Here is a 25688-nt window from a genome sequence, read left to right on the forward strand (position 1 = left end):
TTCAAACGATTGTCCTTCACACTAGAACCAAGCCATTTCAGTATGTGAACGTGTGCTCGTGCCTGGCATGAAGTACCCTAAAGGTCCAAATGTACAGTTGTGAGTGCATGAAAAAAAACATCAGAAAGGAAGCTTACTCGGGCATTTGCAGTCCAGTTACAACTCTGCAGCAGCTATCCAGGTGGACTCTTCCCATTTATGGCAAATCTGAGAAACTCACTCCACTCCTGTGAAGATCGAGGTACCTCCCATTCCCTGCAGTTACCATCAAGCAGTTCCCGCCCTGGACACCCACGCCCTGCCTCACTTGCTTGTTTACCCTCTGGGAATGTCTTATCATCCCCATTACTGCATCTGCCCCCATTGAGCCTCCAGTGGAAAGTAGCATGTGAAGAGTGGGAATTTGTCTGTGTCCTATCGGTGCACAGGCACGTCATCCCAGGGCCTAGTGGAGTGTTGGAGGGATCAGCCATGCTGCCCAGCTTCCCTCAGGAAACTCAGCCTCCCAAAATGCCAGTGCCTTCTGCAGCGGCCAGCAGTGGTTGGGGACTGCTGGGGCACCTGCAGCAGAGTGGCCCCCAACCCGTTCGAACCAAACAGATTTCTGACCCATCTGGCGATTTCAGCATTTCTTGTGAATATTTATACTTAAGTTTATCAGGCAACTCGAACAACAAAAAAATTCTTATTCTTCTTTAACTGAATAACTGCCTTTCTGAAAAATATCATGTTCTCTATCAGGCGATACATGCCCGATTTCCACTTTATCCGACTTTGTTAATTTTACAGTCTCTCATGTCTCTTGGCTTACTCTGTGGGGCTCCTGACATAAAAAGCAGGTCCTAAAATTTTTAGTGTTTTGTATGCTACTGCTGATGCTTCAGATGAGACTTCAAACCCACTGTTTCTTACAAGAAATAATAGCCTGCACTGATGAACAAGTGGATTATGAATTCAGATGAGAAATAAAAGCAATGTCAAAATAATCTGTCAGGAACAAATGGTGTTAGTGACATGAGGGAAAGGGACATGTGGAAAGTGAACTGTATGGTTTCAGATGTGTTTCTGTAAGCTACTGAACATTTGGAAACATTTCTGATTAAATCAGCTACTTTTTAAACTGGAGCTTGGGATATCTTTTGTCTGCTTGCCTTTTCAGATGTATAGATTTTATTTTAAGCTGTATTTCATGCTGAAGTGATTGACTGAGGAGTTTTACTGATATAAGCAAGCAGGGTGTGCCTTGGCAGTCTGCTGACAGGGAGACTTACATGGAGTTTCCAGTCGGATTTCATTAGAAATGCAGATAGATCACTTTATCAGGAAGATTTCTGGTCTGCTTATGCTTTTTTTCCATGTTAGGAATAGACCACATAAGACAACTAAGGAAGATGTCAAATGCGTGGAGATCCTGCAGGCTGAATGCATTGTTTCATCCACATGAACAGTACAGGGATGAGGCGTATTGATGGAGCTTGGTCAAGACAGGTTTATAATCACAATTTAGCTGTTGACTGCTGAGCCCCGAACATTAGTTCAAGTTTCCATTCTGTCCTTTCCAGGGAGGTTATTGGCTTCTTTGTATGATATCTGAGAGTTTTATTTATCAGTGTTGTACGTGCTGGGGCAACAGAAAGTACCAGGGCTCACTACAAAACTGTGAACTGCGGCATTGTGGTGTCTCCTTCCAGGTCTCCAGTGGACTGTCAAAAGAGTCCAGAAAATTCATAAAATTAAAGAAGTAGTCAGAAAATGGCAACAATGCTATGCAAATATCTCTATTGGGCCAGGATCCAATTTCCTGTACTCCAGATTAAGTGGATAACTAGGAAATGCAAATAAAAGCTACCAACAGAGAAGGGGAGTCACAGCGCAACAGAGAAGCAAGGGGAGAGCAAGGATTTTCAAGTGAGGCAGAAGCATGAGAGAGGACCAGATCTGTGAGTTAGCTTGGATGAAATCACCAGAGGGCAACGATTCCCTGCTGCTGTGCACGTACATACACGGGCCCATCCTTCTTTTGCACTGAGGCGGTGCAGCCATATTTATGATGATTAACTGAGTCTGAAAAATCGGGACGTAGTTGACTGAATCATAAAAGTGATTAGCAACGAAGGCTGTGGTGTAATTTGCGAGAAGGGGAGGTGTGGGTCTGTTTCTTTGTGTATTTGAAAGCCTGTTTCCCCGTAAGAAGTGTGTCTCTTCACAGCTAATAGAGGCTAGATGCTTGATGGGGAGACTTGATCAACTTAAGATATGTTTCCACGTATTTAAAGGACTAATATAGGCTAATGTCCATCTTCTTCCCTTCTTTCTTCCCTCTCCAGTCGTACGTCTCTTCCACGGAGAAACAGCAGCGTTTCCATAAATAGAGTCTTTGGTAATTATTTCTGTCCTAGTGACACTGATATTTAATTAACGTGAGGCTTTGAGTATTCTGTAGCACTCTGCTGCTCTGATAGAGGAGCCAAACAGAAGCACAGCAGTGCGGTTTCCTCCGGCTTTGATGTTGGAGTACTGCCGTCTTTGGAAGAACCTCTGAGGAAATCATTGAGATGTGAAGGGGAAACCCTCAGAACTGGGTCCTCCAGAGAGGACTTCCCACTGCCTTCCTCACTCCCCTTCCAGAGAGGAATTTGCTTTCCATTTCTGCAGTGAAACCAGTTGGCAGCACAACACAGGCTGCAGTTTTTGGTCGTCGCTTGCCTAGGAGTATGTGTTCTAGGGCAGTGGAGTGCTGAAATTTGGATGGGGGCAGGAAATATTTGTGGAATATATCTGAAAGTAAATAATTTATAACACTGTGAGGTAGATATGACAGTTCTTGTTTCTGGTGCACTTCAGTTCAGGCAGTTCGGCTGGAATGAGCAAGGGGATGGTTCCGCAGTGCCAGTCGTACAGCCTCCGCTGAGCTGCAGCATGAAGCTGGGGTGGGTTGTGGTGCACGCATTTCCTAGGAAAAACTCGTTTTCCCTTCCAAGGGCAGCGAGGTGCGATTCTGTTGTCAGCAGTTTTGGCTCTGCGTTGCCCCCCACGGACTTTCCCGGCCCAGTGGCAGGAAGGGTCAGCCAGCAGGGCTTGGGAAGGAGCTGGTCTGCCACAGGAGAGAAAGTCCAGCTGGGGCCTTTGGATGGAAAGGCTGGACTTTGATCTCCTGAGCCCCGGGCAAGTCCCAGATGGTCCGTGGTCTCTACAAGAGCTGGTACTGCATCACATAGGCTGCAGCATGCCAGCTGTGGGTTATGCCTGCCGGGTTTACTGACTCGTGCATGGGAAATGATCCCAGCAGTGCTCTTCTCTCATGGGTCATCAGGGAGTTGTGATCATGCATGTAAGGGCTGCAAGGCCTGTGTTTAAAGGGTGACCTTGCACCACTCGATCAGTTGGCAGACTGCCTGAATAGATGCTTACAATGCTAGGAAAAATGGTAAGCGGATTGCCTCTTTAGGTCTTCACGTTTGGCAGGCATGAGGGTATTGGCATATGATAGAAGTAGTGGGCCAAAGCGTTTGCTTGGGATTTGCCTTCAATATAACGTTGGCCTTCCTTCAGGGCATGAAGTCACCAGAAGTCTTGCCAGAGATGTTTAAGCCTCACCCTTATTTCCAATGCTCCCATCTTTAGCCTGAGGCTGCAACTGTGATAAGTCACTTCTCCCACTTTGGCACCCTTTATGATGCCAGTGCTCAGTTTTCTCTTTTTTTCTTTTGTCAAGTCAATAACTATTGAGGGGAGAAAAGTCTCCAGCCTGTCAGCCCCATGAGCTGCACATTTAAGTCATTAAAGATGTGACTGTCAGGCATCTCCTTTGTATGACAGATCTGGGACCAAATGCGTGTGAGACCATGGAATAGGCTTGATTCAGTCAACCAAAATTATAGGTTAGCTGTAGTTTTCTCTTTTTTTTAATTGATGGCAGAGTTTTAATGTGGTCGTGGTACATAGTCACATGATTTACAATCAAATGGATTAACCACTGACTTATGCTTCACATAAGCCTTATAAATCCATGTGCATACCTTCTAGATGCGAGGCAGAGAGCAGTGAGACATCTTTAAGACATGTTTGCGAGGCTATTTTCCAATAGAAAATACACACGTGGGACTAAATCCCACTGACATGATATTTTAGGAGAAATGACAGCAAAGATGTGCTTGACAAGGCCCTACAGCTATTTATAGGCTGTTCTGTCAAATTTAGGGTAAACTTGTCTTTTTGAGGGGAGGGGGCGGGGTGGGGTGGCGGTTTCTGCGTTTTGGTTTTTGGGGTTTTTTTTGTTCTTCCAACCACATTTGCTGCAGGATTCTTCTGGTTAATTGTGGGCTGCCGAAGCTTTGCATAAAGACATCTGCGCAGTGGCACCGCCCTGTAATTACATGGGAAGAATCTCCATCTTGTGATTTTGCTGGTAGATGTACTTGCTGGGCATTCTTCTGAGTGTGGCAGGAGGTGTGGTGTTTGCACCATCATGGGCTGGAGTGGGAGTTCAGTGAAACGAATCCGCACACTGAGAAACGGGAGGATGTGTGCTGCAGGGCTACAGGGAAGGGCTGCTCAAATGAGAGTTTTCCCTGGCCCCTGAAGCAGCTCTTAAGCTAGGCTATGGTAGCCGCCCGCTTCAGATTTTTTGCCACAGAGATGTGTTTTAAATTAACCATTGCTGTTGCAAATGGCACCCACTTCACTCCTGTCCTAAGTTAACCTAGCTCTCGGCAGCATGTTTTCAGTGTGCAGGCATTGATCCAATCTCTGCTGCTATTTGATGCTTTACGCTCCCCAAGGATTTATCACCTTTATGGAGCCTGTCTGCTTTGCGTGACTGTGCCACGTCTCAGCTCACGTTGTTCACTGGGCACGTGGATTTACCACGCTGGCGTTGCTCTGGCTGGAGTGAAGTGTGTGTTTAAACTGGGAGTAATCGCCCTGCACCAGTTAGAAGGTGCTCAGTGAGGAAGCCTAGTTTGCTTTCACCAGGTGAGGAGTTGTTCATAGAGTAATTAAGTTCTCTGCCAAAAAAACCCACAGGTGTAAAACACAAGGGTGGGTAAAAATGGAGTTCCTGAAGTGCCATTTCTGTACTTGACTACAAGAGCTGTGAATGTCTGAGTTTGGCCTGACTTTTGCAGCGGAGAGGAATCTTTCTGGTGCTTTTCACAAGCCTTGCATCAAACCCAGAGAAGACTGGGGTAACGAGGTTTTGCTCGTGATGTGATTTTCATGCTATGTAGTATTTATAGATACCACAGGTGTGCGGATAAGGAACAGTTCAACCCCAAAGTGAAGACTTAATCTAAGCACTAATCATGCTGAGGTACTTCTACATGTCTGGTGCAGTTTTAATGCCAGTTCCCAAGCAGTTAGTGCCATGTACTGTCCTACCTGTGTGGTAAAGGGCATCAGCAGAGTTCAACTTGGGGAGGGTTCGATTAAGAAGTCATTAATTAGGTTGCATTCAGATTGTTTCCTTGTTTTTTGTTTTCAGCATGAGCTTTTGGGGTCTTTAGTCAGTTTAGGCTGCTTTTTGCAGTTCTGGTTCTGTCTTCTCTTTTTGTTGATTATTCATACTGTGATTTTGCCTTCTGCAAGGGATTCTCCCTTTTGACCATCTCCCCATGCTCATTTGGACCGATGGGTTGGTTTCTTTCCTTCCATGACAGAAGCAGGTGAATTTTGGTGGTGTTGGAAGTAATTGAAGTAGATTTTTTAAATGTAGGCTTCATATAAGTGAAAATCTTACTAGCAGGAATGCTAAGAGAGAAATTAACTTCCCTGGTGCCTTCCTCAAAATATGTCAGCAGTTGCTGAGGGCAGAGGTGAATCGGGGTGCTCCACCCAAGTGAAGTGGCAGGAAAAATACGCCGGATGCTCAGTGTACCATTTCTCTGGGTGTTAGGTTTGGTATTTATTAAGAAAAATCGGTCAACAACTTCCACAACTTACTGACAGGCATTAGGAAAAGCTCTCTACCCTGAAGAGTGTGCAAACTTCTGAGTCCTTTTAGAGCCTACCACTGCCCCACATCTGTGCAGAACCATGATGTCATGGACTGTGGCCTGTCCCCCTCCCTCAGAGCTGGGTAATGAATCCATAACCAATCCTATGCAAAAGTGAAAAGTTCTTCCTGGTCTCTTCCAGCAGTGCCAGTGTTAAGTAGACGCAGGGCATACAGCTGAAGTTCAAGCCCTGAGGCTGCCAAGTGGATTTTTATGAACGTTTCAGTAAACAGCATTTTAAAAAAAGGAAAAAAAAAGGAAGTCTGGGGACGACTAGTTCATTTTAACAGTTGGAGGCATGGCATTCATTACGGTCAAACCTGTTCAAATATACTTGACAAATACCTGGAAGGAGTGTTCTTTAGACAGGTGGGTTGTTTTAAAAGATCACTCCTTTAAAAAAAAAAAAAAAAAAAAGAGGAGAAAGTTGTTAGGATTGGAAATTCTTCTCCTCTCTTGGAGAAGTAGCGTGGTTGGAAGGCAGGCACTGCAGGTGACTGTGCAGGACAGGGCTTGGGAGCCGGCAGCACAGGTCAGGTTTGACCTGCCCTCGAGTCGGGGAAAACTCAGTGGAATCAGAGAGGTGCCTTTGAGAAGTCTTAGACCCTGAGCAGATCACATAGAGTCAGGCAGGTGTATGTTAAATTTATTTTTAATTAGGATTTCAAAATCAACAGCCCAACTGACTTCTGTGCCTGGTGACAGGAAGAAATTAGTATGCTTTCATATGATCAAAACTTTCATACATTAAAAGCAAGATGCTGTTGCTTTGCTTTGATATTACTTCCTTTCCTGTCTTTCTCCTTTTAGTTCATTTTGGGTTTTGGGGTTTTTTTCCCCTTTGTGGAGGCTTGAGGACTTCGGTGGATGTTTGAGCTGCTTTTTAAGTTTTATGCAGCTCTCTAGGGGCAGGGATCTTAGTTTTGTTTTGATTGACCTCAGTAAAGCTGTTTTTTAGCTGTATCATATAAACCTTGAGCCATCAGTGAATGCTTATTCTATCTGGCAGGAATTTTTGCAGTGGTCCTTCAGGTCTCATAACTTAAGGAGAGTTGAAGTGTGTATGTGATCGCACGGCAAATGTTTGCGAACCCCACGGCAGCTACTAGAAGCTGCTGTCATCATACCTGGAGTTCAACCCTCTTGTTCTTTGTATCAGAGCATGTTCCTGCGGTTTTTGATTTCTGCTTGCTCTCCTTTGTCGTTCTTGTCCCTCCTAGGTTTCATCAGAATTGGCATCAAGAGAAATGACTTTATCGGATTTAGTAAGCTGGCCATTTGTACCTTGGTGTGAATAAATTCAGGAAAGAGCTCATTTTGCTCCTTTTGGAGAAGGAGGTCACTGTAGATGTTAGCACCGGTTGGCCCCTCTGCACCTGCCAAACACAGCTAGTTTTCCAGCTGCCCAGAAGACCAAGGAGTAGTAAGGTGAGGCCTCAGAAAAGCAAACACTTGCTTGTGTCAGCAGAATCACTGCCTTGAAGTTGTTATTATGGAAGTAAAGATGACCCTGGAGCACGGGGGGTGATGTATTCATTTCAGTCCTTGCCGTTCAAGAGGAAGGCTGTTAAATTCTATGCAACTTGTTGCTTTATTAAGGTGTTCGTTGATTCCCGTTCAGCTAGGTAGTCTGGTACAAAATAAGGACATTCTGGTATCCTAGTGAATTGTGTATATGTATCTCCTTAGGGGAGGACTTTTCTACGTAACAGAGTCTCTGAAAGTAAATCGCTCTGGGGGGTTGTTGCCTGAGAGCAGAAGAGTCCAGACTAGCCCTGGCCCTGTGGTTTTCCTTGATGACTGGAGCTGTAGGTTGTCAAAACATCATGTTTGCCAAGGCAGTGGGACATCCTGGGGTAAGCATAGGTTATGTCTGTTGAGAACAAAATAATGCTGAGTTTTGTAGATTTGCTGGCCAAGATGGACTCCACGTCTTGTGAGACAAAGCCCCAATCCAGGGGAAGATGCTCAGGTCGCTCCGCTGGGTTGTGCACACCCAGCCAGAGCCCCGTGCGGTGCCTGGGTCAGGGTGCCTCTGCTTATCCAGCAGTGCAAGCAGGGAGATCTGTTTTCCTCATTTAATTTCCCAGGCTGTTTTTGACAGCCTGTCTGTGTGACCTTCCCTCAGCTGCAGTCCCCAGGCCTGTGACCAGAGTGCCTGCACGCTGTTTGCACTGCCAGCATGCTCCCTCAGCCATGTCTTAAACAGCGGCTTTAGGGACATCTGGTTTGCTGAAGTTGAGCTATTTATCTAATCCCAAAGCTACATGTGAGTCCCATTTTATAATCCCCCCAAGAAAAAATGTAACTGCAAGAGGTTCTGCAACCATTATCAGCACTGAAGGGCCAGCACGGATCGTGTTTTATTCTTAGGTCAGTGGAAAAGAGGAAAAGATTTGGAATTTGGAAAAGTATTTGCTTATATTTTTCCACGTAAGAGGTCTTTTCTCTTTTTTTTCCTGTCAAACAAAAACAAAAAACCAAAACAACACCTCCCAAGTTCAAAGATATGCAAATGAATCCTTTACTATTTTTACAGTGATTTTTCTCCACTGGAAAACAAATTATATAAACAGACTTCTAAAAAGAAAACCTCTCAGAACTGGGCAGAGGAAGTGTTCCTCCAGTACGACCTGAAATAAGAAAGCAGCACACCTGCCTCCAGCTGGTTTCCCTGCAATGCATGCCTCGCACAACCCCAGCTATGCGAAGTCGCTTCCAAGTCAAACAAGTAGCAATTTTTAAGTAGCACCTAAAGAGGAACAAGGCCAGCCTTGCCAGCAAAACCCCATCCCCTAAAGGTTCCTGCTGCACAGGCTTTATTTTCCTTTCCGTGACCCATTTTGCACAGAGTTGTTAGTGATGGCCTGGCCTGCCTCCCTGTACACAGCAAACCAATAATAAATAGCAGGCAGCTGACACCCCGAGACACCTGCAGCATGCCAAACACTGGGGGATTGTTCATCCCGCAGACCCGTGGGACCGGGTGCTATGGGGAGACTTCTCCTGGCTGGGTGTCTGCCCAGACACACGCGGTCGGAGAGAAAGTCAAGCAGGACAGGTCTGGGGCCCCGAAAGGTTTCTTGGGCAATTAAGAGAAAAAAAATTTTTTTTTCCTTCTGTCAGAGGAGTTACAAGGATGACCAAGATGTGAATACAGGAGGCCTCTGTGCAGCGCTGCTGTTGTCTGGGGGTCAGGCTTATTCTGGAAATCCAGTTGGTACAATATTTGGGCAGGCTTTGAGCAGTCCCTTTCACTGACTTTAAGGCATACTCTTATTATTCTAGTTTCTCATGCCTCACTACTTATTTATTCATAAATTAGGTGTTTGCCAGGGAAAATACTTCGATGCCCTTCTGATGGAGCAGGTATAGGAGAGCGAGCTGAAAAAACCCCCACCCCAAAACCCTTAAGCAATATTTATGGACTTTTGAAAGTTTAGCTTCTTGGAAAAAAAAGGCTGCATTTCTTCTCACATACTTTCCAGGCTGAAATCTTTTGCTAGTTTATCTAACAGGACAGGAACAGATTTTGGTGGACTTTAGTCTGGTTTTCTGTTTTTGTGACCCAAGGACAGAGCTTTCCCAGGATCAGACCACTGCCTTTACCATCAGCCAGCAAATCCCCTTTGACAAGTGGTGTTTTGCCTTCATGTGTCCTTCTTACAGGTGGACCATAGAACTGGAGCTCGTAAAGACTTGGTAGGATGTGCTTATTGTTAGTGTACAGTTCTCTGGGTTTTCATGTAGACAGGGTACAGAACAAGATAGTTTCTCTGGTGTAAATGAACGTGTTGTGTGGCCACGGTAGTCTCGATGCAGGAAAAGATGTCTTTCCCTTCTCATTCAGCCAGACTTGGCTACTTCTATTCGCTTAGAAGCTGCAGAAATTGGCGTTGCTGTCAAAAACAAGTAGCCCAGGGCCCTTGCCAAACCTGTTGCTTGCCTGTGATGGGGTTATCTCAGCATCTCTAGCTCTTGCTGTGGCTTTTGATGGTCTCCTGCACAGCCTTGTGTCCTAATAACAACATCTCTTCCTGCCCCTTGGCTCCCTGCAGCACAGTGGGGGCTGGAGCAGTCCAGGCAAGTGGGTTTTACTGCCCGCTGTCACTGTGTGCTCAGGAGGATTTCCATCTGGGCTTCTTTCAGGCATAGGAGTAAGGACGCTTTTTCTTGCACGTCTTCAAGAAAACTTGCGTCAGCTTTCCTTCCAGTGATTTTTGAGTCGAGACTATTTCTTTTTGCTGGGGATGCTTGAAGTTTCGTATCGAAGTTACTATTATGACAGAGCATCAGCTGCAATGATCATTTGGAGTACATGTGTGTATATGTATTTGTTGACATGCAAGAACCACTGACTTGCTACTGACAGTAAAATAATGTGGCTATCAAACATGCTCCGAGCTGATGTATTTGAAGTGAAATGAGAGGAGAAGCTAGTGGTGCTTTTTTCCTTCTGGTTTATTTCAGAGCTAAACTAATGTTGGCACTGAAATGCCAAGGGAAAAAAAAAAAAAAAAAAAAAAAGACATGTAGCTGAGGAAAACAAGAACTGGTGAAAGTTTAATGCAAACAGAGCTCAGCAATGGGACAGATACTGAGAAAATGGTGAAACCCTGCAGGAATCTCAGTAGATTTCACTAGGGACTTACCTGCAAGGCAGTTTGTTTTAACAAAATAAGTTTCAGGGATGCTTTTTTAAAAGAATGAAATGTCATGGAAGGTTTTGGTCAACAAAGGATCCTTTTTGTGAAGTTTTCCCTCTTCTTTCAAGTCTCTTTTACCATGCAAGGCCATCCGTGGCTGTAGCATTGGAGTAGGCACTCAGCCTCCATTTTTTCCCCGGTCTCCCCACAACAGGGAGCTACAATGACCCCACATCCCCTAAATCCTTCATCCTGCCTCTCGGCTGGATGCCATGGAAAAATTGTATGCTGGGACTTGGCAGAGGGATTTGGAAGAAGCACACAGGAACTAAGTTTCTGTAGGGGGCATGAAGCGTCATCCTGAGCAGCTAGAAACCCCCTGTTTTAATTTCAATTCGTATGGGATCATGGTAGCCATGATATGGTGATATATGATATCCTACTGTGGTGCAGTCGCGCTGTCAGCCAGCACCTTAGCGGAGCTGGTGGTTCAAAAAAATTTTATTGATTGGAGAGAGCATAAACAGGCTGAGATGGCAGCTCTTCTGGATGTTCTTGGGTGTTCTTCCCTCAGCTTTCTCTCTTAATTTACTGAGTTAATTTTTGGTTTTGGCTTTGTGTTTCTGAATTTACTAAAAGGTTTATAGTTCTTGGGTAGCTTTAAAGAAAAGGTCGCTTCCCCAAAAGGTTTCAGGTAGCATCTGCACTTCTCTTTTTTGATAGGTCTTAATTAAAAAGCACCCTCCCTCTCCCCAGTCCTACACTTAAATTCAAGTGGCATGGGGGAGTCCTGCACTGGATTTTCTTTTTAGTTTTGGTTTTTTTTTCTTCTTTCCTTTCTTGTTGTTTTCCTTCTCTCCCCAACTTTTCCTTTCATACAGACAACTGCTTTTATATGTCTGCTGCTTTCCTCCTTACGTCCCTTCATTCTGCTCAGACCATTACTTGCAGTAACTATCTGTCATCAACCCAGAGACTGCACGCTCTTCTGCCAGGAAAACTTGGCTTGTTCCACATTAGCCGAACCCAAAGGCCATGGCTACCTCCTTGCTGCTAAGGGTGACTTCTTATGTCTGTCTGAGCAAATTTTTGGTTCTATGTGCATTTCTGTTTTTAATAAGCTCCTTTTTCTTAATGCTAACAGAATTAATCTAAACTCACACTCTCAGCAGGCTCTTCTCAGCCAGAATATTGTTTTCAAACTGAGGCAACACCCTGTTTACATAGATAAGCAAATTCACAGTCCGCAGAGCTTCTTCCAGTCCGAGCAGCTGCCGAACACTTAACAGTAAGGGACTGGGAAGCACATGTTTCACATACGTAGCAAACATTTCTTCTTCTGAAGGGTAACCAGATCTTTTTTTCTTCTTTTCTTTTTTGTTTTCTTTTTTTTTTTCCCTGAAGAGTTGAAAGCTAGAACATCTGCTTCTTGGCCAGCCGTTCTTTCCCGCAAATGCTGGTTCCCAGGTTGAAAAAAGCTTAGTTAGGTTATTGTGCATGTATGCATCTCAGTGCCTGTGTTTCTGAAATATGCCCAGAACCACACCAGGGGAACACAGGGAACTCTTAAACAAGGCAAACTCTATTGTGGACCTATGACTCGCACCCCAGCTGCTGCTGCAGGGTGCTACGGCACGGCTGGCCCTGAGGACTGTCACTGCAGGCAGTGCAGCAGCTGGGCTGCGCTTCCTCGGGCTGTTCGTGCAAAGGCTCTGCAGTCTCAATAGTGGGGGGCTGCTCTCGGGGCATAACTGTGAAGGTGACTGTCTGGACGGATGAAAAGAGTGGGTGCACACAGTTGACTTCTCAAAGAATTTGGCCCCAGTGACAGAGAAACATGTCGTCTGTATCTCAGTTGCCTATTTAAATTATTCTAATAAGTTGGCTGCTTCTCTTAACCCAAACAATGGTACAGGCTGTGCGCAGCAGAGTTAGGGTTGAATCTAGACTTGGCAGTACTTGGCAGGTGAGAGCAGCCTCGCTCTCAGGATCTTTCTGAGGTGCCTCGGCCTCAAAAATGTCCCCTGAATGCTGCATCTGATGCCCTTTGCCTGGCACATAAAAGTACAGAATGCAGACAGTCCCTAACAAAAGCCCTGAACTCCTTCCTTCAGCACAGCAGTCTTCCGCTTACCCCGGTGAAACCTGCATCTTATCTGACAACTAAGGTGTTGGGCCTTGAGTAATAATTCTAGCAGCTGCGTGGACTGCCCTCAGTGCTCTTCCTGCAACAGCAGCGTGAACTAGGTCTCTGTGAACCACTGAACAGTTTTACCGTTTGGTACAAGGTACAGCACATAACTGCTTTATATTACAACACAGTTTTTGTCTCTGTGTTTCTGCTAACTAAATAAAATATCGAAGAGCACTTCTGCATGCTCTGGTGTCCCACGTTAGCATCAGGCAGTGCTCTCTGGGGATGGAATCCAGCATTTAGGTGCTGAACAGGGAAAGTATATAGAGATGCTATCTTAACTCCTAAGGTCAGAGCTTGAAGATACTATAAGTAAGGAAAAATAACCAAGGCAAACAAATTTTATGTTTGTGTGAGTGTGCATAAGGATCTCTTTTTTTTTTTTTTTTTTTTTTTTTTTAAATTTGCATCTACCTTTAGACCACATCCTGCTTATTTTGAGTAGATGAGAAGAAAGCAGAGTAAAGGCTGCTGTGATCTCTTATTCTCAAAGTCCTTGGGTTTTCTTCTTTCGTACAGTAACAGGTAGGTGAAAGATATGTGTTTTTCAAAAGCCCACTTGGCATTTCTGAGCATAGAAGAAGGAAACTGAAGTAATTTCAGATATATTACAAGTTTTAGAAACGTTTCAAAGTTAGTACAAATAAGAGAATGGTATGAAAATGGCATCCTGCCCAGATGAAAATACGGGACGCACAGAGCGCGTACTAGGCTTGCTTTAGTGCTGGTTCAATCTGTCTGCTAAAAGGACAACACATTTCTGCTGTACTCTGCTCCCTTCACCCAAAATCAGATTGTGCAGAAGGTAAAATCCCAACCTGTAAGCCCATATTTTATGCTGCTTTCACTCCCAGCTACCCAAGAGAATAGGTCAGCAAGTTATTCCTACCTGCAAAGCAGAAATGGTAATAGCATCTGGTTTAAAGATAGAGAGGTGAGGTCCTCTCTCTGACTACTGTTGCCCATTGGTATTTCTATTAGATGTAACGTGATCTGCAGGTGGCAAATAAGGCCAAACACGAGGCAACAAAAATAAATTGCTACTCATTAAAAATATATTTCAACTGGTAATGTATTTTACACCTGTCCCTTTTGGCCTAATTGTGCTTGTTCCCCTGGGTCCCCACCTGTGATATTGTCCACATGAAAAGAGCTTCCTCAGTGAATTAGTAATTCACTCCTAAATATTGTCTGTCTTTACTTTCCCGTCATCTACCTTCAGTTTGGCATGCTATTAAAAGACTCTCATTATGAGACTGTTTCACCAGACAGCAGGGCTGGTCTCTTTATACTCCCATATATTCTCTTTCTCCAGCTATGCTGCACTTAAACTCATCTGCATTGCAATAGTTTCATAGAAAGCTGCATCACGGCATGCTCCAGTTCATTTGCTATCTCGTAGGTCCCAGTCCAGTGAAGTCCTTGGATGCAGTTATAAAATGGTTGTAATTAGTGCCTAGGACATGCCCACAAACTGTGCTGAGGAAGTGCTGAAAGAAAAGCCCGTATTAAAAAGTTTTCTTTCACAGAAGGAATGCTCTGCTCTGAGGATAGAGGAAAGGCAAGGGTTTCGGGTGAGCTACAAGTTTTCTTAAGATAATTGACACCCATACCTTTTAATCCCTAAAAAGTACCTGTTGTTTTTCCCCCACCCAGGGATATTAATTGGTCTTAGAAACAATGTTAGCCCTTGCTGTACTGCTAGCATAGAGAAGAGGTCTGAGCCCTGGAGAGCTCATTTGCAGCATCACCTTACGAAAAAAATGAAGGCAGCCTTGTGTTACGTGGGAATGATCACAAATCTTGACGTCTTTCTCAGAAGGCTAATCTGTATCAATAGCTTTTCTTTTCCTAAGCAGCATTACTCAGCAGCAGGCTAAGATCACAGGTCGGACTAACCCCACACTACGGCAGTGCAGGGCAGATACTCGTACTGATTCCTCCAAGAGAAGAGCAGGGCACGGAGGAGTGATGTGTTTGGCAGGTCTCTTGGTTCCACCCTAGTGCTCTAACCAGAAAGAAATGGTCCTTCGGGTGTGGAATATTTCAAAGAGCCAGATTTAACTTAATGTGAGGAACGTAATTCTTTCTGGTAATGTTACCAAAATAGGAAAAAATGCAAACAAGTTGTCCTCCAACCTAGCAAGTCTGATCAATGCTCACTAGTGTCAGTGGAACCAGGTCTTCTGTCTTTGATCAACGTTGAACCTGTTTTATGATGTGTACAAATATACTCCAAATGATGGGCAAGTCCTGGCATTTAGGTGTCCGTGGTAAGGTCTTGTTGGAAGTCAAAAGCAATTTTAGGAAACATGTTCCAATGCATGAAGTAACATACATAGGAGTGACTCATTGGCAGGTGGTGTTTGTTTTTTTTCTTACAACTTAAAAGTTCGCAAATGGAACTAGACCCCAACATAGACAATATTTTCTCAGGTATCACGTGGAAATTGTGCACAGAATAGTTTGTTTCCTTTTAAGATAATGGTGGAAGGCCTTTGTGGCTGCACAATCCTGCCTTTTAAGGAGATGATTTTAGTAGCTTTTGAAGCACAGCTTGAAGAACATGCTTCAAAACCTGGGAAAACTCAATAGCCAAAGCAGTCCTGGGCTGGACTCTTACTCAGCCTAATGCTAGCGATGTATAAGCAAAATGCGAGCAGGAGGCAAATGTAATTTGTGTCTTTTCTAAAATCCTTTTGTAGCCCCTCAACTGAATATAATGGCATTAATATATGTGAGAATCAAGCCTGCAGTGTTTACAAATGATGGCGAAAGGAAAGCTGTGTTTGTATTTTTCCTGCCTGAACAGCTTTTCTGGCTTTCCTTTCTTTCTTTCATGGTTTCGAAGCACAACACAGAGATCACACGCTTTTGTTTCGTTGGTTTGAATGAGTCTGATGAGACAGCTCTCAGGTTGCTATTAAAATTAGAAGTGTGTGCAGGAGGCTGGAGTGGATCTTCATGATTGATCAGGTGTGTACCATGAATGAGAAGGCCCTCCTGGTACATAAAATATTTGTCAATACATGGATTTATAGGAAGCAGTGTGTACCATGGTGTACATCTTGCAAAAGTTTTGTAGTTTAGGTTTGGTACGGAAAAATTCCCCAAATATAATCCAAATTAACTGAACCTCTGGTATTTGGGGGAAAAAAACCATGCAAGCATTGAACTCAAAATCAAACGCCTCAGTGCTTCAAGTTTCTGCCTGTGCTGGAAGTACTCAGAAATTGATCTTCTTTCTATGTTTGTCCCTGTTTAACTGTCCTATTTCCAGTGTTTCTAACTGATAGCATAGGACCTGATTTTGGGCTAGGTGAAGCCATTGTGAATTTTACTTGATTTCGATGATCAGTGAGTGGGAGAAACACACTTACTGGAATGCTCTGGTAGGGCTGCGCATTAAAAGGCACACAGTGATGGCAATAGAATCGTACAAGTATTCTGTGTAGTTAGAGAAGATCAATAAATGTCTGGATGAGTTGGTTATTCATAGTGGTTTGTTGGGTTTCTTTCATCTGGTTTAAAGTGTGACAGGTTGGTATTAGTCTTTTCCAAGGATCACATACATACGCTCCTGAAGAACGTGCCCCTGTATATAGCATCAGCAAGTGCAGCTCCTTATAAATGTTCTGCTTTTGTCTATAGGAAGCAGCAGCTACAAATGGTTTCGGAGTAATCAGAGCATTGGCATCCCACAATATTTGTCTACTGTAAAAACATATCACTGGAGATGGAAGTGAGAAAGATGAGTGGCGAAATGTAGGATGCTACTCTGTTCCAAATGGTGGTTTACTGACCTTGAACTTTATCCACTGCCTCAGCCTCTCCCCCATGGAGGAATTTATATTTATATAAATAAATAAATTTTATTTATATAAATAAATATAAATGTAAGTATATAGAGATATTTATATTCATCCCCTAGAAATACCACATCTCCCTTCTCTGTGGGCTTAAATCTTCCTTTGTGCTACCTGTGAAAGACTTAGACCTTTTTTCGTATAACTTACTTGAACTTGGATGTGCGGGCTGTGAATTCGGTAAAACTGTAGCTGGTAAGAATCTGCTCTCAAAGCATTTCCAGTAGCCGTCCTCTCACCTGCTAACACTCCTCGGACCACTGGCCTTAAGCACGCCGCTCTCACTGCCTTCTCCTGCATCAGTACTGGAAGGAGTGTGACATCTGACCTCACTCCCAAGTGCAGAGGCCACGTTTTTGAGACGTATCTGAACTTCAGGAGAAAAATACGTATCACTTGTTCTCTGGGGTGAGTCATGCAGCTAAGGCTTTCTGAATCCATTGGTTTGTGTCTTGCACATAGCTAAGGAACATGTCCTTGTATGCATTTCCTGACCAGCAAAGTATGGGGTTCATCTCCAGCCAAGAGAGACGAGTTCCCTGCGGGACTCTCAAAAGCATTGGTACCACCGGTTGTTTGCTGTGGGGATGCATGGGCTTTTATGGGCCAAATTTATGGCTGAAACTATGAGGCACAACTCCATGGCTTTTAGCGAACTTGCACCTCTGCATGCCAGTGCTGAAGGCAGCATCGTTGCTGGTATTTACTCCACTGAAACTACGAGAATTCCTCAGTCCTTCATGCAACCCCACTTTTGTGTGCCTCTAGCGACTGACCAGAAAAGTGAGAAAAGGAACTGCGTGTTGCTAGATGGTCATTTTAGGTCTCTTCCAACTGAACTGTTCTATTTTGTTCTGTTCTGTTCTACTTTGCTCTAAATTGTAGTAATTGTAAGTCAATTTACCCCCGTTGTCAATAGGTTCAGTTGGTAGGCCCGAAAGCTATATGTAAGCGTAGCTTTCAAACCCCGTCTTAAATTAAAGCTTTTTCACCTTTTGCTATGTAAGTTCCTGAAAACTCACAGAATTTGTTGTGTTAGAGACAAATTGTAAGAGTACTGAAGAAGCTTTTAGGAGATTTTCCTGTTTGTGAGTTTTATGGTATTTTTATTTTGTCTTTCAGTTACTTTTTAATCAGGAGCTTTATCGTTTTGGGAGGAAAGAGTGCAAATTTTTGCAAGTCTGTTTTATAAAAAGGTGTGACAATTAAAGAGTTTAGAATAACTTAAGAAAATTCAAGCTGATTCATAGTTTAATGAATGAATGCTTATAGGTGGTTAGAAGTGAATCAGGGATGAGAAAAGAAGGGAAACAGTGTTGAGAGATGAGAAGGATCAAAGGCCTCTGGTTTTGAGGAGGAGTCCTCAAAAGCATACCTTTAACACAGAACGTTTTTGTTTAGGTATTCTGGTTGCTCTCTTAGAGTTCGTAAAGCAGTTTTGATGGTAGTATCTCTGCTCGCCTGTAATTCCGTGTTGCTTTATAGCTGATAATGTGTGAACATTATTTTAGGAGATTAATTTTATAAGCAGAAGAGCCTTGAAAGGTAGCTGTCTGTTTAATGTTGCAAATAATATCTGCCAGCTTTTTAAAACGATTGGATCATACTGCGCAAGTCAAGGCATTCATTTAAAATTAGCTTTGCTGAAGGATGGTGAATCCCCTTTCCACATGCCTGATGTGCACCTCGTCTTGTATTTCAACGTAGGTACAGCGTACAGTTACCTTGCTGTGTGCTGGGGACAACCTTATTTTTCTCATTGCCTCATATCTGCCCTTACCTGGCTCTCCAGACACATAAACCAGTTGTTCAAAACGTTAAGGTGCTGGGGATAGGGAGGAGACATGTATTTCAATATGGTCAGATGTAGTACAGGAGATTCTTCTGACTCTTCCTATCAACAACGTTGATGGTACAGAATTGCAAAATGAGCAACACATGTTTTGATGGAATTAAATGTGAAATTGGAAAAGGAAACATGTCTTAAGTATAACAGAGGCTTGCCAGATAAACCATTACACTCTAGAAATCTGCTGCTGTTAAAATAATAAATGTTTTTTGAAAGAGTTCCATGTGGTATTGTTTCCATTTCCCCCACATTCAAAAAAGAAATATCAACTTCTTTTCAGTTGAGTAAAAACAAACACGTGTACAGCTAACAAATACTGTTATACCTCACCTACCTGATAACCTCTACACTCAGTGTTAGTTTTTCTTATGTGGATCTTGGGATGCAAGAACCCTTCTGTCTTGCAAGTCCACACTCATCCTACCAGTTCTTTTTGCTTTTTGTGTTGCGGTAGTGTGTGAAAAAGAATTGCCTTCCACCAACCTATTCTCTGTTCAGTTGGAAGATAAAGCAAATAAAAGGTAAAGGAACAGAGGAGTAGAGAGTAAATGGGAAACGGGGCTTCCCAGCAACAAGCGGTTATAGAAAGCCATCCCATTGGCGCCTTTGTCTGTGACGCGCATCTCAACCCTAAGGCAGAACGTAATCTCTCTCAGCTGGAACCGCTGCTGAATGTGTCGCTGTCCTCCAGGTGCCTCTGCACCACCTTCAAATCAGCACTGACAAAAGGAGGTGCAGCAGCTGGACAGGTAATCGGTTCTCCTACTTGTAGCCACCCTGCTTTAGTCAGCTTTATTTCTGGGTACGTATTTTGTTTTCTGTTTGTTCACTTGTATTTACATTACCAGATTTTTGCTCTAGAACTCATTAGCTGTTAGGAATGAAACAGTACAGGGGTTGTCTTGCAAGAGAGAGGGCTGGTGAAGTCTGCTCTGTTCTCTGGTTACAGCACAGAATAGAGGGGTGTATGGTAAGCAGTTTCTGGTCTGTCGTCTTTCTGAAAAGCTAAATATCTGCTGTGAATGTTAAACTGAGTAAGTTTTGCTTTGGCTGTAGAGGTGCATCCCAAATAAAATAACTTTTTTCACCCTTCCTACTTTGGTCCAGTAATTAGTGCGTGGACAGTAGCGTTGTAGAATAGCCAAACAAAACCATCCTTGCTTAAAAATAGGTATCCAATGGCATTAGACTGCTTTAGGATTGTGTGCGTGGGGCTGGCGGATACGGCCCAGGACCTGTGGGAAAACCCTTTCGAAGTGGCAGCAGGAGACGTGGGGAATACATGAGGGCATGTTGTGTGACACTGCATTTGTATTTATTTTTACTGCAATGCTGCCAAGCTTGTGTTAAGAATATGCTGTAATAAGCCATAAGTTAAGTGTCTTAATTTCTAACAGAAGCCTGGCCCAGGTGAAGCTGAAAATGTTCCTATACTCTCTAAACGCATTTTTATATGGAACTCTGTGCACGTATGTTTTTTTCTGTTCTTCATTTGTGGCTGCCTTTGTGTTTTCCAGTCCATCATCTTCATTCGTGACCGAAATTCTCGTCGCCAGGAGGTGTCTGCATACATCGACTATGCCCACAGACTGACAACAGATGATTTTGAAGCCTACTTCAGTGGGAAGAAAAGACTTTTCCCTCAGAGCACTGATCTGAGGTATTTATTTTGACTTTTCATTTATTTGTATTTAGGCAATATATAAAGAAAGATTTAAATGGTTTTGAGTAGGAAAATAGCTTATGAAAGCATTTTTCACTGAAAAGCAAACACCATGATCAGAACTAGTTGTGGAGAACGCTTTTAAGAAGGGTCGCTGTCAAATTTACTTAGTGCAGAGCATAAAACTTAAGCAGGATGTTACAACTGTCGCCTGTCTCTGCATCTCTTGTTACCCTGAGGAGTCCATAAATAGCGATGTGCTTCGATCACGCATGATCACTTCTGGAGTGATGCTCTCTAGAGCACGCTTCTGGAGATGGCACAGGCCACATAGGTGTAGTGAGCGATCACCAGAACATCTCCAGCTTTGCCTGCTCTCTCCACAGAGTCCACGGGAGGATGCTTTGCTTTGAAATTGGGCCTCCCGCAGGGGTCTTCCAGTGGCAAATAAGATGGTGTGCTACCTGTGAATGACGAGAAACATCACCGATGAGCTTTCTCACTGAAGAATGTGTTTTCCTTAACGTACATCCTGGGCACGAGAGCCCGGAGACAGACGTATGAGAGATGTTTGTGCACTTCTCTTGGCGGAGGCTAAGTTGAAAAGGCTTGGTGCAGCAAAGCTTGCAGTCTGACTGAGGCCTGGGACCATGCTTAGCACTGAAGCAGTATGTGATCCAGCAGGCAGGTGCTGTTAGACATGGGGGAAGAGATGGTAAAACTTTCAGTGGAGTGGTGTTGTGAATCATGATGAGAGTCTTGTCTTCCCACGTGTTAGAAGGTAAGAACTGTCGACAGCTAGCTGCACTGTCATGCGCAGTTACTGTCTCCTGGTGAAGAGGTGTCCAGTATAAAGGAGTTTAATGCATTTTCTCAATTTTCTGAGAGTGGCTTTCTGTAACACAATTGGATGCAAATACTCTTCAGTCAAACTCTGATATGTGTCATGGAGCGAGAAAGCAGGAAAGAGTGTTGGAGGGGACAAGTGGGCCGGTGAAGGTTTTGTGTTATTCGTTCACGGGACAGCAGATGTCAGTAATAAGGCAGAGATACTGAAATCTCTCAGCACTACCTGAGCATGGGAAGCAAAAATCCTGATTTTTCGCTTTTAAATCACAGGGATGAACAGACAGTTGCTGTTTATGACTGAATTAAGAACAGGAGTGAACATAATATTGCATCTGCTTTGCATATTACGTTCTTTCTACTATTAGGATTTTGTTAGTGACTCATAAATAAGCCTTTTTAAATCATTGTTGTCATATCCAATAAGACGTGTCACTGTTGTATCCAGTAGGTGTCCTTAGTCCTGGTTATTCTGACTTGAAAAAGTCTCATTTACTGTATGCTTACCCTCTTTTTCCCTCCCTTCTGTCAAAACCAGGGTACACTGCAATCTTCATGCATGGCTCACTATGTTCATTCTTTCTAGTGGCAGCATATAGCTTCAGGTGGTATTTTATTTAACCTGTTTGTTAAAAAAAAAAAAAAGGGTGGCGCGGGGGGTAGACTGTTACTTATATATGGGGTTTTATAATTAGAATGTAACCCATGCAAAACTGCATTTGAACTTTCCAGCTGAACATAAAGGGAAGTTAAGGTAAAGCATACGCAGTGCCATTAAAGCTACTTTGTTTTATTTATATATATGTGTGAATGTATGCACTGTACTTAATGAGGTTCATATACAGATATATAAATCTATATCTGATTATACCTATATATCTTGAAGTTTTAGCGCATTGTACATTGACTAAAGAAAAAGCCTTCGCTTTATGTTAAATGGTGCGGTTCTTGATGTGTCGCGTATACAAACTGCTTTTTCCTAAAAGCCCCATCTCTGCACAGAAAATCTCTAATGACATTTATGTATGTCGTGGTCCACTGGAATTGTCGGACACCCCATTTTGCATCAGTTAGGTGTTTTCAGAGCGGTGCGTTTCATTCGCGCTGTCTCTCATGCTTATCGTCGAGAATGCCGTTGGACAGATAGAGGACAGGCATGAAGCAGCCCAGGAGGAAAGGCTTGGCTAGTACTGTACTGATATAAGGATTCTCGCTGGCAGAGAACTTACCGTGTCCCCTGAAAACCTTTTTATTGAGTAGATAAAAACATCCTGTTTCTTGGTTGGAGTCTTAAATTTGAACTTCACCTGCTGGATCCTGTATTCGTAGTTGCATGCCAGGTTAAATACAGCTTTAGGATTAGACAAGTTGTAATTACATAGCCTGTCATCAAAACGTGTCTTCAGCCATTCTTCAGTAGTCTAAAAAGAATTTTCTTACAGGTAACGGTCATTCTTCATCTTGGCAGCATTGTTCCTCTGCCTCTTTGTTTTCTACCCAGCTTCTTCAAAATGTGTCAAGAATGCTGTTTGTGAATGGGGATAATTTGACTGTATGTGTAATTTTGTGCCCTCAGCTTTGAATCTCTTGTCGAGCTCTGAATCTAAGTCTTTTCATCACATTTTTCTTCTCTAGATACTTACACGTTTAGGCAGGTATAAAAACGTCTGACTATGGATGGCATATCTACTTCTTGGGCTGAAAGACTGGCTATTTTTGTCAAAAGCAGCTGTTCCTAAAAGTTGTCATATCAGTTTAAGTTGTTCCAAAATGCTGCCTTCTTTAAGAACAAGTCAGTTTGGGAAACTGCCTCACTCAGAGCTTTACAAAGCCCTTACTCTTGGTTGTATTTACTCTTAGTTCCTTGGGAGATTGTAAATCTTGGATTTTGCAGGAGAGGTTGGTATCTTGTGCAGAGCTATCAAATAATCTTTTAAATATGGAAATCCATACTTTGCTGCAACGCATTTTTTCCTTAGCTGTCTGAAGGTGTCAGAAGATACTAAACTTGGTCTTAAGTACCCTCTGAATCAGATTCTTGTTCACAATGCAAAGTAAAAGTAATGAACAATTTAGGTTTATGTGATATTCATACTTTAAGTCCGGTGGGTAATATCAGAGGCTCTTGTATTTGATCTACGCGGTTCCTCTGAGTATATTTGCCATTTTATTGCATTGCCCTATCGAGGGAGTATTATTTATATGATATAATACTCATTTGGTTCCAGTTTATTAAATGAAAGGAATGTGTTAGACAGTCAGTTCTTAAGAGGTCTGGAATCTGGACTGTAATTGAATCCATACCCTCTCAGCTAATTTATGTAATCTGATGAGAAACAAGTGTAATACAATTTGTTCAAAGAAAATGGAGAATGTTCACTCAATGGAACCATACCAAAAAAGTTCTGCGAATGAAGCAGCACAGCAAAAGGCGAAGTTTGGGCTGCCTTCTGTCTGATCAGCCGTACTTTGAGCACCTCTCCTAATGAAGGAGGATGAAACGAATGTCTTGCAGTAGTATTGTGCTATTTCAGTTCTGTGTGAACTCCTGCCCTGGGTTTTCATTAGTTTTCTGTAGCAGCGTGCTAGATTCGGCATATTTGATATTGTATACTGTAGCATTTTATCCTCACGCTTGGCTTGTGGTTGCAGTGTTTTCATTTCTTCTTACTAGCGAGCGCATTCTTTTCTAAAGCAGAGCCAGGTAAGGAGCCATTTACTGTAGAACACGGGTCCTAGATTTTCCCCTGAACTAATTAAAGGTCTGAAGTCACTTACTTATCGCATCAGCAGTGAAATTCGTTTGGTTTTGGCCCCAGCACGCATCAGTCTGAGCATGGGAGGTCCAGCATTCAGGGCTTTGTGGTGATGCACCTCGTCCGCGATAGAAGTGCCTCGTGACACACGGGTGCTTTCAGACACGGCGTGTTGTTCTTTGTTATTGGCAAGAACCATCCCATCAGATTCTGCCCTTCTCCTCTAGTAGTTCAGCTGTGGTCTGTTGTGGCTGCAAGTGGGTGCAGCATTTGGCAGTCATTCATTAACTGGGGTTGGAATTCCCTCCCATTTTATTGTCAGGTATATTCTAAGATACCATCTGTTAATCTGCAAAGACCTGTAGGCCAAATCATGGCCAGCGGCACGTTCCCAAGCACGGGGCAAGAGGCAACTTCTCCCTTCCCTGCCGTACCCTGTACCCTGCAGATTTGAGAGCAATTGACAGAAGAGTGCGGCTCCTACCCTGCCTACCCAGGCAAGAGCTGAGAAGGAATAAGTTGCGTTTTCACACTTTGCGGCACGGGCAGTCCCACTGTGCCCAGCGGAAGATGTGCAGAGAACTTCTCTTCCCTTGAAGAGCAGGCGGCAGGAGCCAAATTGAACTCCAGCTGCGCCCCAGCTGTGCCCTGGGAGCAGCGAGGCAGCAGTGACCCACATGCAGAGGTTGTGGTTAATCCCAGAATCCAGCCTCTGGAAACTGTTTTTCCCTAGCCAGGGCATGGTCTGTGACTGCCTGTAAATTAATTGATTACAGCAGCTAGAGGTAGGAGCAGGTCACCTATAACAGGCAGCATAAGCCTGTACTTGGTGACACCTGTTACTGTGGACCTGCTTTCAGGGAGCAGGATGCTGAACGGGTGTCGGAGGAAAACAGGCTGTGTTTGTTTTGGTGTTTCCTGTTTTGTTGATTGGGAGGGGTTTTTTTGCAAACACAACAGGAGGTTGACCATGTGTTGAAAGTTCCACTTTTAGCCCTTTCTGCCGTCGCCCTGGTGGTGTGTTTACTTCAGTTGGCTCCGAAAGGGAAACCCTTCCATAGCTTGCTCTTGGTGTACATCTGCAGACCCCATTCGACATCCGTTTGGCGTGTCACTCGCTAGCTACCCCATCTAATGTGAGAGAAGTCAGCTTCTCGGTAGTGTTGAATGCCTGCAGATCAGAAGCTTGTTAGCGTCTCTAACGATTGGATGCTTATGGATGTAGACCACAAGTTAAGTGTAAGCTTCATTTCAGGAAAAAGGTAAAAACTTCTGAGTTTGCAAAATGTGCAATCTCCAGTCTTGGAGAGGATTAGACAGACTCCACCCCCTAATTTGCAGGGATTGCCATACTGCTAGTAATATTGCAGCGTGAAAGAATTAAGCGTTGAGAAAACAAATACCTCTCTTCAACATCCCAATTTTGTAAGAACTTTGCCGTGACTGACAGAGTACATTTCATTGGATCTCTTGGAAAAGAGACACTGGTTTCAAACGGTTTGACGAGGGTAGTACTTTGTCTTATAGTTCACAAAAAGTAGATATGGGGTTTTTTTGGTTGTTTGTCACCATACTTAATGTTTACAAAACCATCTGTGTATTTGGTTACAACTGTGTTTTGTGTTTGTTGACCAATATCCCGGTAATACCAAGCTAGTTGCTTTTGACACTTTGGGGAAATGAGCGGCAAAGGGTGTGAAACTAGAGAGCCCAGATGAGAACAAAGCCAGCGAAGGCTGGTGTCGCTGCAGGCGTGTCGGCTGGAGCCTTTCTTTAGCCATATGGGGGGGGGGGGGGGGCGGGGCGGGGAAGTTCTTTTTCCTGTTCATCTGTGACTCCAGAGTCCTTTCCTTGTATAAGGGTATTGATCATATA

At 43.6% G+C, this 25688-nt stretch overlaps 1 protein-coding gene across 1 annotated transcript in view; it reads left to right on the plus strand.

The window, feature by feature from the left end:
- The window catches only part of CFAP299 (cilia and flagella associated protein 299), a 230819-nt gene that overhangs the window by 182844 nt on the left and 22287 nt on the right, over positions 1-25688 (plus strand). Inside the window, exon 4 of the mRNA XM_049814874.1 lies at positions 20066-20208. Coding sequence (XP_049670831.1) covers positions 20066-20208 — 143 coding nt within the window. The remainder of the gene's footprint in view (positions 1-20065; positions 20209-25688) is intronic.

The sequence above is a fragment of the Accipiter gentilis genome, chromosome 12 (genome assembly GCF_929443795.1).
Source record: "Accipiter gentilis chromosome 12, bAccGen1.1, whole genome shotgun sequence".
NCBI lineage: Eukaryota > Metazoa > Chordata > Aves > Accipitriformes > Accipitridae > Astur > Astur gentilis.